Genomic DNA, 16,175 nt, shown 5'->3' with positions numbered 1-16,175 from the left:
ATGCAAATGGTGATTGGAAAAAGTGTCACAGACCACAACCCCCCTGGGAGGTGGGGAAAGGGGTCTTTAAAAAGCGGAGACCAGCTACAACAAATTGTCAGTCTCTTAGGAAAATCAATCCACACTGATAAGCTGTCTATCTTTCTAGTCAATCTCCCATGGCACAGATTATACAACTCAAGTAAATTATACACTGAATGTAACCCTGTTTATTTTAAACTGTTTTGCTTGTGTATGTTAAGTCAATTGTTTATTGTTTTTATATCTGAATGCCCTGTACCTTTGCATATTCAAGCTATAATTTAACAAGTGCAGTCCTTGATAATCTAACGAATCAATTAGCCTGTTCAGAAGAATATAGCTCGACCAAGTAAACCCTTTGAATGCCAGTGTGTGATTTGTTAATATATTTGACTAACAAGCCTAGTGTGTGCTTGGATTTACATTTGAGTAACAGTCTGGAGGTGTGAAGAGTTAACCCTTTGATTGCTGGGGTGGGCCTGGCTAACCTGTGGGTAGCCAGAAGCCTTGTGTGCCAGATATTGGGGTCCTACTGTCCGTATTCAATAGGTGGTAGTGGCAAACCTGAAGGGTGTGAAAGCAATTCAGTAGGACTTTAACCTGTGTGATAGGTAGAGACTGCGGGCTGGAATCATGTGTAACCTCATACAGTATACACCCAAAGTCATGGAAGTTGAGAGCGTGTTCGTGACAGTAACTATGACCAGCATATACTGGTATCATTGAGCAGACTTGTCTAAAGGCCCCACCCAATCTACAACTCTGTTTTAATGGCTAATCATAATGGAAAGAAGTAGCAAGTGGTCTTTAATGTTGGGATGGTGGAAAGTTAACTGGCACTCTGGGCACAAAGCACATCACTTGAGCTGTCTGTATATCCCCCACCAGAAGAACGTCTACAGCATATATTATATCTCTCATAATAAAATATATATATATATATATATATATATATATATATATATATATATATATATATAGTTTGTTTCTATGATGGCGAATATCTGCCAGAGCTCTGAGGGTACAGATGACAAATCTTACATAGTTATTTAAGATCAACATTTTTTGGTTGCAAACAATTGTTTGACTCCCGGAAGGAAACCTCATGACAACACGACATAAGGACAACGCAACAAATCATATTTTATGGTCTATCTACTAAATAATTTGCCAACATATAAAAACTGCTACACATTACAAATCAGATTCACACAACGCCCGGTGACCCAGCTTATCTAATATCTAAGCTTATCTAATATAAATATATTGGTTTCAATTCCTTGTTCTTCAGTGGCCCGATAGAGCAGATCATTACCTTTTTCCCCTCAAATGAAACTCCATTAACTATCAGCGAGAGACTGCTGAAATTGTTTTATTTGCATCAGGTAAAGTGTCATTCTCAGACCTTATGCTTTAAAAAGGTGAGTGGAATATTAATTCTTTCACTTTCAGACAGTTGCATAATTTGCTCTATTTCTCAGTTAATGGAGCTACTTTGCTTCCAACTCTGTCTAGAACACATTGTATAGTAGTTTGTCTATTCACATTTCTTTTAGTACACACCCGGTGCAAACCTTTTAATTATCAAACTTCCTTGGTCTGTAAATATACTGGGGCTTACCAGGAGGTTCAAAAATGTCAAGATGGGCAAAATGAAATATAGCTAGATACCTATTATCATTAATTCATCAGGGTTATAATGTCCACATCTTCTCCATACTGGCTCCAATTAACTTGGAGGTACCATCATTTTATGTTGTCTAGTTTTCAAAATGGTATACCTTGTTGGACTCCTATTGTTCCTACACATTTTATACATTCAATATAGTGTAAAATAAAACATTCAAGTCTAGATTTTATTATGAAAAACTATATGTAGAATCCCAACTTTTGCTACGGGTATCACAGAAATAAATTACTAATATTGATGTTGGAATGTGATCATCCCAAAAAGTGCCAAAATAGGTACAGCAGTGAACGGGTTAAAGGACTGCTAAACCCAAAAATGTAAATGTTCATATGTGAAGCATGGTAAAATATATTGTTCAGGGTTATCTTGACAGTAGACTGTGGCTGTTAAAAAGTAAAATTAGGTACATAGGCACTTATATATTTTAAAAAAAATAAAGCAATTAATGATGCTCTGTAAAAAATATCATACACATAGCTATAACCATCGATTGCATCATCTCAGCAATTGTGAGGAAAGCTGCTGAACCATTTAATGAGGACAGGAATGCCATGGGCAGTGGTGAAAGACAAGGACATTTTAGAAGTAGTTTAGTATGCATACATAGAACAAATCCACTCATGTACATGGCAGAACCAAGGGCAAACCATACCTTCTAACCCCTACAAACTTCCAGGAACAAATTATGATTGATTATTATACATTTCTCACACACAATTATAAATGCAATAATGGACAAGGCAAACACGAATTACTGAGCTGAAATGTGTATTTTTTTCGGCATTCTGCGCTATATACAATTTATACATCGTTTGAAGGTCACTATCTTCACCCCGAACACAATAGGGTAGATTTATGGAATGTGTTAAAAAAAAAATACCCTCCTCGTAAAGTCATTTAATCCATCCCTACAAGACCTTCCCCCGCAAGAGAGGGCAACACTTTGCCTACTGTAATATCAATTCTTTTAATAATGTTAGAGTATTATTAATAATTTAAAAACAAAAAACAGTCTACAAGAGATTAAAATAAGAATGTGTTGTCTGTATACAGAGGCAGAGGAGCCTGGCCCATCCTTTCACATGCCCTGTATTGATTTTGGGGAGTTCCAGTAAGACACTTCAGATAGGTTGGATTAAACTTTCCTACACACATACTTATCCAATCACTTGATGAACATTGGCAAATGTCACAGCCTGTGCATGTATGAACTGTCCTACCAAACATGCATACATTCACAGGCAATGTACACACATACATACACATACCACTTTCACTCAAACTTATATACTCATACAATCCATATATGTGTGTGTATGTATTACATAGTCTAAAATCTATTCATATGTAAATATTGTCTATAATATATTTTATACATACACACACACACAGTGATCAACTGACACTATCACAGATGTGCACTGTATAATCCAGGGGTAGGCATCTCACTGCTCTACAGGTGGTATAGTAAAACAGTACAAAGACCACAGCATGACCACCCCTAATCATCACACGTCTTCTGTCCCTCACATACAGGCCACACACATACACAACCCCCAGTCCACATACATATACACACACACACATTGACACTTTGTGATATTTCCTCCATTTTGTAGAACCGGATGTTGTCTGGAGGTAGCATGGAGTGTGTGGACAGTTTTGATTTTTTGGGGGCAGCTTCAAGCCAGGAAAACCACAAAGATGATGAAGAAAACAATAAGTATAAGAAAGATCTTGATCATCAGCCAGCGGTTTGAGGTTACGGATTGGAAATATTTCAGGATCTCAGAGTGTGCAGCTTCCACATTTAGTTGTGTGTCTTCTACATTCCCATCAATTCTGAGCAAAGAAAGATACAAGAATGTGAATGAAACCTGAAGGAAAATGGCATTAGCGATTCTAAGGAATGAGAAGAATGTTATTGGGGTTCAAAGGACGTAAATTTAGTTTTAATGGTGCGTTTTTCAGGTCCTTACCTTTGTATAGTTTCCTCCTGCTCCTTCACCATGTGAGCCAACTGTTGGAAGATAGAGCCCAGCTCAACTATGGTGGATTCTATGTTTTGCATAGTGTCTGCTCGGCTCTGAATATAGGAATCCTGAAATCAAGAGCAAAATGATACTAGTGAAACACACTGATTTCGTTAGTTTATTCCACCTATGAAGTATCTGCAGTATTCCCTTGTCCATTTAATCCTCTTATGCATTACCATTTGCCCTTGCTCCTACCTGCTCATCTATGAGCTGCAGCTGCTGACTAACTTTAGAATCCATCTCTATTGTCACATCTCCGTGTCTACGGGAGTCGTCTTGGAGGAGAACGGAGGGCCCTGGACAAGAGAAAAACATGCATGGGAACAAATCATTACAAATGTGGATAAAAACAAAACAAAAATAGGATAGAACAGACAGTAATAGATATGATGATAGAGGAGACAGATTTACAGACACAGACTGAGGATGATAAATCAGTAAGTGAGAGATCACAGTGTTATGCAATAGAGCTGTGAAATACAAATATAGATATTATGACATATTACCCATGCTATTGTGATGGAGAGGAAAAGCAGAGACCGGACCCTGAGAGAATTGCTCTCTGCGACTTCGCTGATGCTTTAGATTCTGTGGGGGGGAATAAAAAATACACAAATGCTGAAATGGATTACTGCAGGACTAGATGGCCTATGATAAAGGGACTCTTCCCCATTCTTAAACCTCACCTCTGTCCTTACTTCCAATACAGACTTGAAATCATTAGACATTGACGCTAGTTTTGACTAAAAGAATAAAAGAAAAAAAAAAGGATTAACATTTGAAAAGATGAGAGATCACTAGGACTGGACTAGAGGTTAAAACTTTGTCAAATATTCAATTATGGGTTGCATGGTTTGCCGTGTTTACTGGACAAATAGAAGGATGAACAATGATAAGTGTGTCATAAGAGGTAGCTTTTATTTCTACTCCACAAGTAGCTCTCCTGTTAGTCTATGGACTACACCTTCTATCATGTTAAGAAGTGATTTGCATGTTTTCACCTATGATTTCTAGATTGAGGATTATGTATCTTCATTATCTGAATTTCTAGGATAATGCCACTTATTATAGAATAACCTAGAACATTTTACTGTGCTATATGTATGTAGGACTTTATATATAAAGCCCACCATTATCTTAGAAAACTTGTGTCTAGTATTTCCTAGGTTCTACACTATACAATCTACTGATCTATATCTTGCATCATCTATGCTTTTAAATAGTGGTTTTGAATGCACAATGTCACAAGAGTGAATGAGGAGTAAACTGCAGTACTAAAAATTCACAGAGAGTATTAAATTGTTTGGTTCTATTGGATAATACCATGTGTTAAAAACAAGCCATGAATAACTAATTTAGCAGCTAGAGTGGGTATAGTACCCCAACAGCTGATCAGCATTGGTACATTACACAGTTATCACCTCACCTGAAGAGAGACCACCACGGTATTTGAGTGAGTCTGAAGATGACGCCCACTCTGACTGCCACGTGCTCGAACAAATGACTGTAATTGAGCAATCTGTTGATTCAGGCTACCAATGTCCTGTGTATGAGAAGATGGGTATATATAAGAAACAATCACACACACACATAATGTACACGTTTATAACACAATATATGCAGGTTATGTATACAGACACCTACTTGCTTAATGATGTATGTTAGTTCCTCAATTTCCACAGCTTTGTCATCAAAAAGAGACTTCCTTTTAGCCACTGAAACAAGAGATAATAATCATCAACATAAAAGTTTTTAATCCTTTTACCTTCAATCAAAATGATCCAAATAATGCCTACCCCCTCCTCTTCTGCATTCCCTCACTCATGTTAAAATTCAATAAAAACTAATGAATGTATAAAAATTAAATCTAAAAAAAAAAAAAGTGTCTAGACTTAGACATAATTCATGATCGCCTAACAATGGTCTCCGTGTCCAATCTAACTACAGAAGTAAATGGCAAAACAGGATAGAATGACTCGATCACATGGGCCCAAGTCATGTAATACACATTCTTATCATCGATCATTTTTTCACATCGTTAAGGATAAAAAAAAATCTAAAATTGATCTTATCAATCACCACCACTGTGAAGTGCTTTAGTGAACAGATCTGCAGCGGTAATATTGTTACCCTAGAGCTGTCCCCCTTCTGGTCTAGACAGGAAAAGGGGCACATTCCAACCTGGCCAGCCTAGTGTACATTCGTGTTCCTCTCTGTTGCTATAGGGTAATAAAATAAAATGACTGCGGCAGGGCTTCTCACTGAAGCTCCGCACAACAGGAAAAAGAGGAGCAATTATACTTATGGTAACTGGTCCTTTATTTCCCTCCATCCTCCAATGACATTTCTGCACCATGATACATCCAATCTCAGGCTATCCTAGCACAGCACCATAAAGATAGCAGATGAGAGTTCTACTAACAAAGGAGGTCCTGACCTGTAGTAAACTACTCTGACAAAGGCCCAATAAAGTGATACTTTCAATTGTATTATCTTTTATTTAGAAGTAGTTCTTTGAAAAATAAATAAACAAACAGTGTATTGCAATATTGTGTGGAGACAGATGCCTGCATATAAATATACTGATAAGACTTCATTTAACAATGTGTATTTCTCTAAACCCTAAAGTAGTTTTGGCTGCAGTTAATTTTCATGATGTATTTATATCATATCTCTATATATCTCTTTAAAATAAATAAATATGTTACACACACACTCCTATTCGAAGCAATTTGTATATTTTACAAACTTACATATCGTCAACTTTTCCAGTTTGCTAAATGTGTTGCTAAGATCCCTTCCGATGCGTCTGCAGAAGATAGAGAATGCTAAGTAAAACAAGTTAACACCACAATCTTTTTACATCAGATTGACAGGAACCTCACATCATTAATCTGTTCTATTGAGTACCCTTCTACTTCCACCATCTTACTCTCAATCTGTGGCTTTCTGCTTGACTCCATTCCCCACTTCACATCATTGCACTGTCCTGTCCCATACAGCCCTGCCATAACTAGCATGATCACACAAGATCCGAAAATATGCGTTTCTGTGAACATTCCAATGATCTGATTGGCCAATAAACAGGGGAAAGAAGGATGGGAAATAAATATAAAAGTAGCAAAAAAAAGTAGTGAGTGTTTTGACAGAATATAGAGTGAAAGTGGAAGATTGGAAGACTGATGAAAAACAGGACTATACAAAAAAAAGTTACATCAAGGTAGAAAATGATAGCGTTGCAGTAGATACGATACAGCTAATGAAGAAGATAAGAAACAGAAAGGAGGAAAAGCAAGGAGTGAATGGAGCTTCTTACTTGGCCATAAGAGTGAATTCACTTCTCTGTTTCACAGCACTGAGACTGGGGTTGGAAAGCTGAACACCGTTCTGTAAAAGAAGTATGTAGTGGGATAAACAGAGAGAAAAGACATACTATCCAAGAATTATAACATTGTTCATAATATGTCACTTCTTTCCGATTTCCTCATTGCTAGTGGTAATGAGCAATATCCAACAATTTATAGAACCTTATAGTAGAACAGAAAAAAATAGAAATATTTTGTTATAGTGATCTGTACATATATAGGATTCTTAAGCTGGGTACACACTACAGAAATTTCAACCAACTTTTTATGCCAAGCGATTTTACATACGATCGATGGTCCGATCGCTCGGTCCATGGACTGCATACACACAGCCTTGTTTAGGACAATAAAGGGAAGAGCGGACGTCCCTTTAGCGACTTTTTACAGCCATGTAATTTCGTACTCACTGTTGTGGATCGGTCGGAAGTTTATACACACTACACAGCGGAAACGAGATTGGAACGAAAATATTAAACGGTACAACCAGCCAAATGAGGCGATAATCGTCCATTTGGGCAGACTTTCGACCATCGTGTCACTGCACACACTGACCCGACTTTTGAATGAGCGGTCGTATGTCGGCTGTTTGAGCCGATTATTGGACGAAAACCGTGTAGTGTGTACCCAGCTTTATAAATCAAACACAGCACTGTTTACTAAGATATATGGCAGCTTACAGTGACCATGTTTTTAATAATTTTCTGTGTATTCTACATACTATGTCACAGAATTGAACTAATTAATAAATCAATCATCTGGTTAGCAGTATAACGTGCTACTTTTAATGATAACCAAGATAGTTTACATATGGTACTTTAAGAAAAAAATAGCAGATTTCCTAATTATTTTCATTCTTTCTTTCCATTTACCAAATAATACCCTGTGGTATATACAGTATAGTGCCAACCACTTTATAAAAGATCGCCATAGCAACCCCAGTCAATAAAACCAGAGCTTGAAAAACTGATGTAAGTCAGTATAAAATAACCATTTACAACATGCACATGCCTGGTTAGATGGCTCTTAGATATAATTTCAGCATTTTAAAGTGGAACTTATGACCAAAATTACTTTCCAAGTAAAGACTTTAAGTTGTCTCCGCAAAGGCAATTTCCTCCAGTGCCTTTGCTTACATGAATCATGTTCCCCATTTTTGGAGTCCTATCCTATTAGCTCTCTAGTACACTAACCTGGCGCCCACGCAAAGACTTGCAAGCAGACATGAACTCAGCAGTGCGGTCCCGGCAAGACATGGTGTCAGTTGGTGGGGCAAGAAGAGGGGAAGATAAAGCTTCTGTGGTGGTTTGGGAGGGCAGGACCTGGGTCTGAGGTGGTCCTACGTATACTCCGTTCTCAGTGTTGCGGGAACCGTGACGTCTACGAGCGTTCATGGGTCCTGGGCCGGCTAAAGGACAAATTTCAATTATTACATGCATAGATCCATACATATATAAAAGATACATGAGAGTAAGAGCACAAAATATCTGTCATTAATAATATAAAACGGTGCTGGGCAGCTAGTGTCATACCTGGAGGCAGGGCCCACACCCACCATTCCTGTGTCCCCCAAAAGCAAAACATTACAAAATATTTGAATACCTGGTGAAATGCTTAACTCCAGATAAACAAGTTGGATATATAAACTTTCACAGAGGGGTCATTCCACATCAGATCACCCAAAATAACATGAAATGTCCACCACCCATCTCAGATTTTTTTTATTTTTTTTTAGTGGAGAGGATGTCAAAACAACTATTTCTACCAAATATCTCAACTAACTGACGATTAGTTGATTAAATACTGATGTTTCAATTTATTAAATAATTTACTAATCGCGGCTTCTTTATCCAGTTTATTTGAAGTATCACGGGTGTTTATTAAGGAAAAAAAAATAAATAAATTTGGACCCCTAAGGTAACTCTTCCGCCCGAATCCAAACCAAATTACTTTATCTGCCTCATGTTTTGCGTTATGGCAAAAAAGCACTTTTTTCAAATAGAAATAAAAACGCTAGATTCAATTGACATTAGAGATCCCATTTTTTTTGGGGGGGGGGGGGGGGTAAGGGGGGTGTTTAAACAAGGTATACATTACTGCCACAGCAAGGTACTGTTTTATAGTGGAGAAAAAAAAATAATGAAATTGATGTTCGATTACTATTGTATCGCATACATAATCAACACAAGTTATGTTAAAGGTTTTAAATTTCATGGTTTCTTAAGTGCTTAACTGAAGTTGAGTCAACAATCTAATTATTTTTCCCTTGCTTGGAACTTGTTGTAACGGTCTGTAATGTTCCTTAAAGTGTCACCAGAAAGTGTATACTGCCTTCCAGTACTTCCTTGGATAGTAGGCACTTCCGTTACACAGAGGACGTGAATAAAAGGAACAAAACACTTATCCCTTGAAGGCCAGGACAGCACATTTGTTGATTGGTTTTGTTTCATGAAGTGTATCAGCACATCTTGTTCCTCCTCATTACATTGAATGATATACCCAATGTACCAGATGTTATCATACACTGCTGCTATGTATATTCCAGGTTGCAGATCACTTTTGTCCACGTTTTTTGTGACTGTGGTCATAGTGTCACTAACTTTGGTTCCTCCTGTCTTTATGTTGTCTGATGACAATCGATATATGTGTAGCTCATCATTACGAATAGGCCGAAATCTGTGATGAGAACGTGTTCCTGTCAGCGTTTGCCGTTTCTAGACGGATATGCAGCTTAGTTAGCAGTATTTCGTTTTGTGACACGTAAAAAAACTTTATGCCATGTACATTTTCATTTGCCCAGGTCCAAAGGTGTCAAGATGTGATGGGTTTTCACCGCTTGCAGACTGGTGCAGGTGGCTAGATGTTTAACTGTCCCTCCAATGCCATCACATGGACTCTTACCATGAGATGTGACAAAAAATTTCATTCTGCTTGAAATGTTGAAGTCATCCTTATTGAAGCATAAGTTAAAAAAAGTTTTTGCAGTTCTTGTATTGTGCACTAGCACCATCACTAAAGTAGTAAACATACTCCAATTTTGACAATGATATTGCCAAGTGTTTCATAACTACCGTCATGAAGGCATGCACAGTTATAGCTACATGGTCATTGGTATCGCTAATAACGCACAGGCTCACACAGCTCGAAGTGTCACAATCATCTTGTCCAAAATATACAACAAGCTGACAATCACCATGTTCTTTGGTCCACTTCAGTGACATAACTTTTAAGCTTTTTCTAGCTCCTTTTTTGTGAGACAAGATAGGATTACTGCATGTTTTCTGAAATTCTTCATATCTTAGCAGCAGAAGCTTTTCATGATGGTAGCAGATTGAGGTTTCAGGATCATTGGTTACTGCATTTGAAACTACAGATGAAGAAACAAAGAGGATTTATGTACTTACGTTAAATCCGTTTCTCTGATTCCGTCTGGGGGACACTGCTTACCATGGGTTGTGGAGGGGCACTTGAGAGTTGGCACCTAACTAGTTAATTTAGTACTGCTGGCAAACCCCTCCCCTCTACAAACCCCCTGCCTCTTCCTGTCCAGTTAGTTTTAACAAGCCCAAGATAAAAAAGGGCAGTCACACAAGAACACGCAGAAGAAAAACAGAAGGGAGGGATCGCAGTGTCCCCCAGACGGAATCAGAGAAACGGATTTAACGTAAGTACATAAATCCTCTTTTCTCCTTCATCCGGTCTGGGGGACACTGCTTACCATAGGGACGTTCTAAAGCAGCCCCCTAAGGGTGGGACTACTCTGAAAGCCCTGCTCGTAAAGCACTACGAGCAAAATTTGCATCCGCAGAGGCAAATATATTAAACTGGTAAAATTTGGTAAAGGTGTGGACAGAGGACCAGGTGGCTGCCCTGCAAAGCTGGTCCGCAGAAGCTCCATTCCTTGCTGCCCACGAGGCCCCCACCGATCTGGTGGAATGGGCCGTAAGTCTCTCCGGCACAGCACGGTTAGCATTAATATAAGCTTGCCTGATGGTAGACGTAATCCATCTGGCGATGGATTGTTTTGAGGCTGGCCAGCCTCTCTTATTAGCGTCATAAAGAACAAACAGTGAGTCAGTCCGTCTAATCTGGGAAGTTCTTTTAACATAAATGCGGAGAGCTCTAACCACATCCAACTTTTTCATCGATTGCTGATCCGTATGAGAAGTGGATGAGAAAACCGGAACAATTATTTCCTGGTTTAGATGAAAAGCCGAAACTACCTTTGGCACAAAGGAAGGAAGGGTTCTTAACACCGCTCTGTCCTCGTGGAACACCAAATAAGGTTCCCGACAGGACAGGGCTCCTAATTCAGAAACTCTGCGAGCAGAGGCAATAGCCAGAAGAAAAAGGACCTTCCAGGTCAAACACTTAAAATCCGCCTTGTTCAAAGGCTCGAAGGGGGGTCCCTTGAGCATGTCCAGAACCAGATTGAGATCCCATGGAGCTGTAGGAGGGACATAAGGAGGCTGTATATGGAGAACTCCTTGGAAAAAAGTTCTAATGTCTGGTAAGTCAGCCAACTTCGTATGGAAAAATATCGAAAGGGCTGAAACCTGAACCTTTAAGGAGCCTAATCTAAGGCCTGCTTCTAAGCCATGCTGAAGGAAAGCTAACAAGCGAGGGAGGCGAAAGGAGGACGAGTGGTATGTCCTACTTTCACAACATCTAATATATGCCTTCCAAATCCGGTGATAGATGCGAGATGACACTGGTTTCCTAGCTCGCATCAACGTTTGAATTACACTGGAAGAAAACCTTCTAGCCCTCCAAAGGCTGGCTTCAACAGCCATGCCGTTAAATTGAGCTGATGTAAATTCTGGTGATGGAATGGACCTTGAAGAAGAAGGTCGTGACGATACAGAAGGTGGAATCCCGGACCTTCCGCCATAGATATTATTTCTGCGAACCACACACGCCGTGGCCAGAAGGGGGCTACCAGAATTACTGGTAGGGAACCCTGTCGAACTCGTCTGAGGACGCGAGGAAGCATGGGGATCGGAGGAAACAGATATCCCATCCTGAATTCCCATGACATCGTCAGGACGTCCACTGCCGCCGCTAGGGGATCTCTTACCCTTGCGCAGAACCTGTGGACCTTTCTGTTGTGTCTGGAAGCCATGAGGTCTATGTCTGGAAGACCCCACCTGTGAACCAGAGATTGGAAGACTTCCGGGTGAAGTGACCACTCCCCCGGCATCATCTGATTTCGACTTAGATAGTCCGCCTCCCAGTTTTCTATTCCTGGAATGAAAACTGCTGATATTGCCGGAACATATAGCTCTGCCCAAACCAATATTTGGGCTGCGATATCCATCGCCGCTGCGCTCCTGGTTCCTCCTTGTCTGTTGACATATGCCACGGCCGTGGCATTGTCGGACTGGATACGGACTGGGTGGCCCTGAAGAAGGGATTGTGCTCCCTGAAGGGCTAGAAGAATGGCCTTCAATTCCAATACATTTATTGGGAGAGCCGACTCCTGAACCGACCAACACCCCTGGAGCCGGAGGTGCAGGACCACCGCCCCCCAACCTTTGAGGCTGGCGCCCGTCGTGGCTATGATCCACGACCAAGGTGCGAAGGATCTGCCCACATTCAAGTGATCCTGGCACATCCACCACTGAAGAGATGTTCTCGCCCTCTTGGATAGAGAAATCTTTTGAAGATCTAGGCGTAGGTGTGAACCTGACCACTTCGACAATAGGTCCCACTGGAAACATCGAGAATGAGCTCGACCGAAGGGAATGGTCTCGAAGGAGGCCACCATCTTTCCCAGTAGCCTCATGCACAAGAGCATTGAGGGTCTGGGAGAAGACAGAACCTGGGAGGTTACCTTCTGAATAGAGGTGATCTTCTCTACTGGGAGAAATATCCTTTGTTTGCTGGTGTCCATGAGGAGTACCAGGAACACCATGCGCTGACACGGAACCAACTGGGATTTCCTTAAATTTATCAGCCATCCGTGGCCCTCGAGAACCGCTTGGGTGAGGAATAGGCAATAGCTTAGGCAACTCTCTGAGGAAGCCTTGATTAGCAGGTCGTCCAAATAAGGAACGACCTGAACACCCTGCAGGTGAAGACATGCTGCCATCACTGACATAATCTTTGTGAAGACCCTTGGCGCTGTTGATAGGCCAAAGGGGAGGGCCCGAAACTGATAGTGAACTGATCCCACCGAAAATCTGAGAAGGGACTGATGGTGGATCCAAATGGGAATATGGAGATACACGTCCTTTATATCTATGGACGCTATGAACTGATCTTTCTCTAGGCCGTTTATCACTGACCTTAGAGATTCCATCCGAAACTTGTCCACCCTTAAGTGAACATTGAGGCCCTTTAGATTTAAGATAGGGCGAAAGGAGCCGTCCGGCTTCGGGACTAGGAATAGGTTGGAATAAAACCCTGTTCCTATCATGGTGTAAAATTTTAGGCAAAGTTAAAATGTTTGGCAATCAAACTTATTCAGTCATTTCACTTTCTCAGAGACATGTTACAAGGTCAATTATCTACCTTTGCCATCTCCTCAGAGGCACTGACACTGTTTTAAACAATACATATCTTATACTCTACTCACTACAGCAGGGGCTGGCTGGGCTGGGGGCACTACTCCTGTGTGTTTGTTGAAAAAGCAGCATAAGCTGTATCTCTACTACTACCCTTTATTATTCCCTGTTTGCCTTACATGTGTGCACTGTTATATATTTATATATAAAAAAAAGAATCTGTAAGTGAAACAGAGTGCCCTATCATACAAAAAGCACAAGGCAACGATGATGAGGGTGAAGCCAAAGATATTTAATCTTACATACAGTATATAGGCTTAAACCAGTTATCCTCCTCTCACACATCACATGATTTCCATCTAGCACTCTCTACCAGCCTGGGACTATTTACCTCATTACAATGGTCATCTCATTTCAACACATAATTCAATTAAATACAAACCAACCAAGCAACGAGGTACATAAACCAATGGTAACATAAACTAGATGGTCTAGTCCTAAATTGTTGACATCCTATATTGACCCACGAAACTAATTTCCCTTAGTCCAGCGACTCCTTGTTATGACGTCAGCTGTAACCCATAACAGTCTGAGCCCCTCTGCCTCGGGCGACAACTGCCCTCACCACGTGACGTGCCAGCGCCCGGTGATGTGGGGTAACACTATGTTTAGGGTCAGTTATACTTACGGTCCTTTTTTACGTCACAATTCCCGTCTGTCTGACCGGCCACCAGCGCTGATGACTTACTCTGAGCCGGAGGTTTCGCTGACGTCAGCGCCACGTACCCCGGCGTCACTGGCTCCTGTGGGGCTCTGAGCGCACGGTGATGACGTCACTAAAGGAGGAGGCGTTATATGATGAGGACGCGGAAGCGGCTTCGTCTGGAGGGGAGATTTGCCCTCACTGCTCACAACGAGGCTAAACTTGGCTTCTTATTCATTCTCCATTTTATTATTCAGAAAACTTTCTTTTTAAAAGATTAAATCAAGTTATATCAAAGATTTATAATGAGATTGACATACAAGGGTGTTCCATATGTAAATTGTAATTGTATTTTGCTTAGGCCAACAAGGTTGTGGGCATGAAATTAGGTAGCAATGTAGCAGTCACTGTTTTGTTTATTTTCGTCATCAGCCACTAATTCCACAGTACAGAGAACTCGCATCAGTCCCTGCCCTTTGGAGCTTACAGTCTAAATTCCCTAACATATACACACAGATTGAATAAGAAGCTGTAGTTTTGCAAGGGTTAAACCTTGCTGGGTCACAGATTTGATAGTGGGTTATTTACATCATACATGACAAGAGGGAGAAGTTTTGAAAAAAAAAATGGGATTGTGCTTTTTTTGCCGTTACATTAGGGGTCTAAATTTTGTGGTGATTCCTTAATAAACACCCGTGATACTTCAAATAAACTGGATAAAGAAGCCGCAATGAGTAAATTATTTAATACATTGAAAAATCAATATTTAATTAACTAATTGTCAGACAGTCGAGATATTTGGCAGAAATAATTGTTTTGACATCCTCTCAATTAAAGATATGTCAAACAAATCTGAGATGGGTGGTGGACACTCTTTGTTAAACTGATATGGAGTGACCCTGCCGTGACTTTCAGCGAATCCAGGAGGTTTGCCTACTCTTCCGAGAGGACTCGCTGAAATTCAGGATCTTCCCGGGAATGCCGGGAGAGTAGGCAAGTATAATTTACATACAACCCACTGGTATTTTGCCTGTTCCAAAAAGGTTTTGGGCATGAAATCAGGTGGCAAAGTGGGCACAGGCATCATTTTGATCATTTTGAAGAAGTAGCTGTAGTTTTGGAAAGGTTAATGTTTTTTGTTTAAAATTTCCAACGAACAAAAAAACCATATCACTATCGAAAATGAAATAGACCATATACATCAAAGGATTTGTGTAAAGATGACCAATAGGAACGAAAATTCACCTTATTACAACACCCAATTCTATAACAATACCTCCGCTGAACAACTGTACCACTTCACAATTAAGATAACTATATAACTTCTGTTCTCCTCAACTCCCACCTCCCTGTCTCCTATGCTTGACCGTCTCTACTGACTCCTCTCGTGCCTGCAGTCTGTTTCCGCTCCCCTTACTATGTAAGCTCTTTTGAGCATGGCCCTCTTCCCTTCTGTCTGTATACCATTTCTTCTACTCCTACACCATTATACTTTGCCTGGAGATATTGAAGTCTTGGTTATACTTGTTTTACTTTGTACTGTCGTGCCCTGATATACTGTCTGTCTTGTATTTTGTTCAGCGCTGCGGATACCTTGTGGCGCCATATAATTAAAGAATAATAATAACTATATAAAACAAAGAAACAAGATATCCCTTACCACAATACTCTGCATTACAACAACTCTGCCACCAATATATAATACCACTCCCACACTCTTTACTGTCAGGAAATGAAAACAATCTTTAAATGTATGTAAATCATACTAAAAAGGGGGATTTTCACAAAATGTAATAGTGAAAGATCAGGGTAGATACCTATAGTCTACCCCTGCTCACAGCATGAATCTGGTCCCTC

The 16,175-nt window shown here is 40.2% G+C and overlaps 1 protein-coding gene across 1 annotated transcript; it reads right to left on the bottom strand.

Annotated features, from left to right (window-relative positions):
- Positions 1-2,462: 2,462 nt before the first annotated feature.
- Positions 2,463-14,426, bottom strand: STX5 (syntaxin 5). The gene is made up of 11 exons (XM_075187625.1): positions 14,304-14,426; positions 8,303-8,517; positions 7,064-7,134; positions 6,501-6,556; positions 5,392-5,462; positions 5,174-5,290; positions 4,434-4,490; positions 4,254-4,335; positions 3,943-4,043; positions 3,691-3,812; positions 2,463-3,553 (listed from the first exon to the last, which is right to left on the bottom strand). Exons 2-11 carry the CDS (start codon positions 8,501-8,503, stop codon positions 3,394-3,396), a joined length of 1,038 nt encoding a protein of 345 aa, XP_075043726.1. The 5' UTR covers positions 8,504-8,517; positions 14,304-14,426; the 3' UTR covers positions 2,463-3,393.
- Positions 14,427-16,175: the final 1,749 nt, after the last annotated feature.

The sequence above is a fragment of the Mixophyes fleayi genome, chromosome 10 (genome assembly GCF_038048845.1).
Source record: "Mixophyes fleayi isolate aMixFle1 chromosome 10, aMixFle1.hap1, whole genome shotgun sequence".
Taxonomy (NCBI): Eukaryota; Metazoa; Chordata; class Amphibia; order Anura; family Limnodynastidae; genus Mixophyes; species Mixophyes fleayi.
Note: the sequence above shows the minus strand (reverse complement) of the source record. Positions and strands in the feature narration are given on the sequence as shown.

Bases quoted from the DNA above. Each gene is read 5' to 3' on its own strand.
- STX5 (XM_075187625.1), bottom strand. From the start codon at position 8,503: ATGAACGCTCGTAGACGTCACGGTTCCCGCAACACTGAGAACGGAGTA. The intron at 6,557-7,063 runs GTAAGAAGCTCC...TATCTTCTGCAG, and splicing joins GAATTCACTCTTATGGCCAA to ACGCATCGGAAGGGATCTTA. The intron at 3,813-3,942 runs GTAGGAGCAAGG...TCTTGATTTCAG, and splicing joins TGCAGCTCATAGATGAGCAG to GATTCCTATATTCAGAGCCG.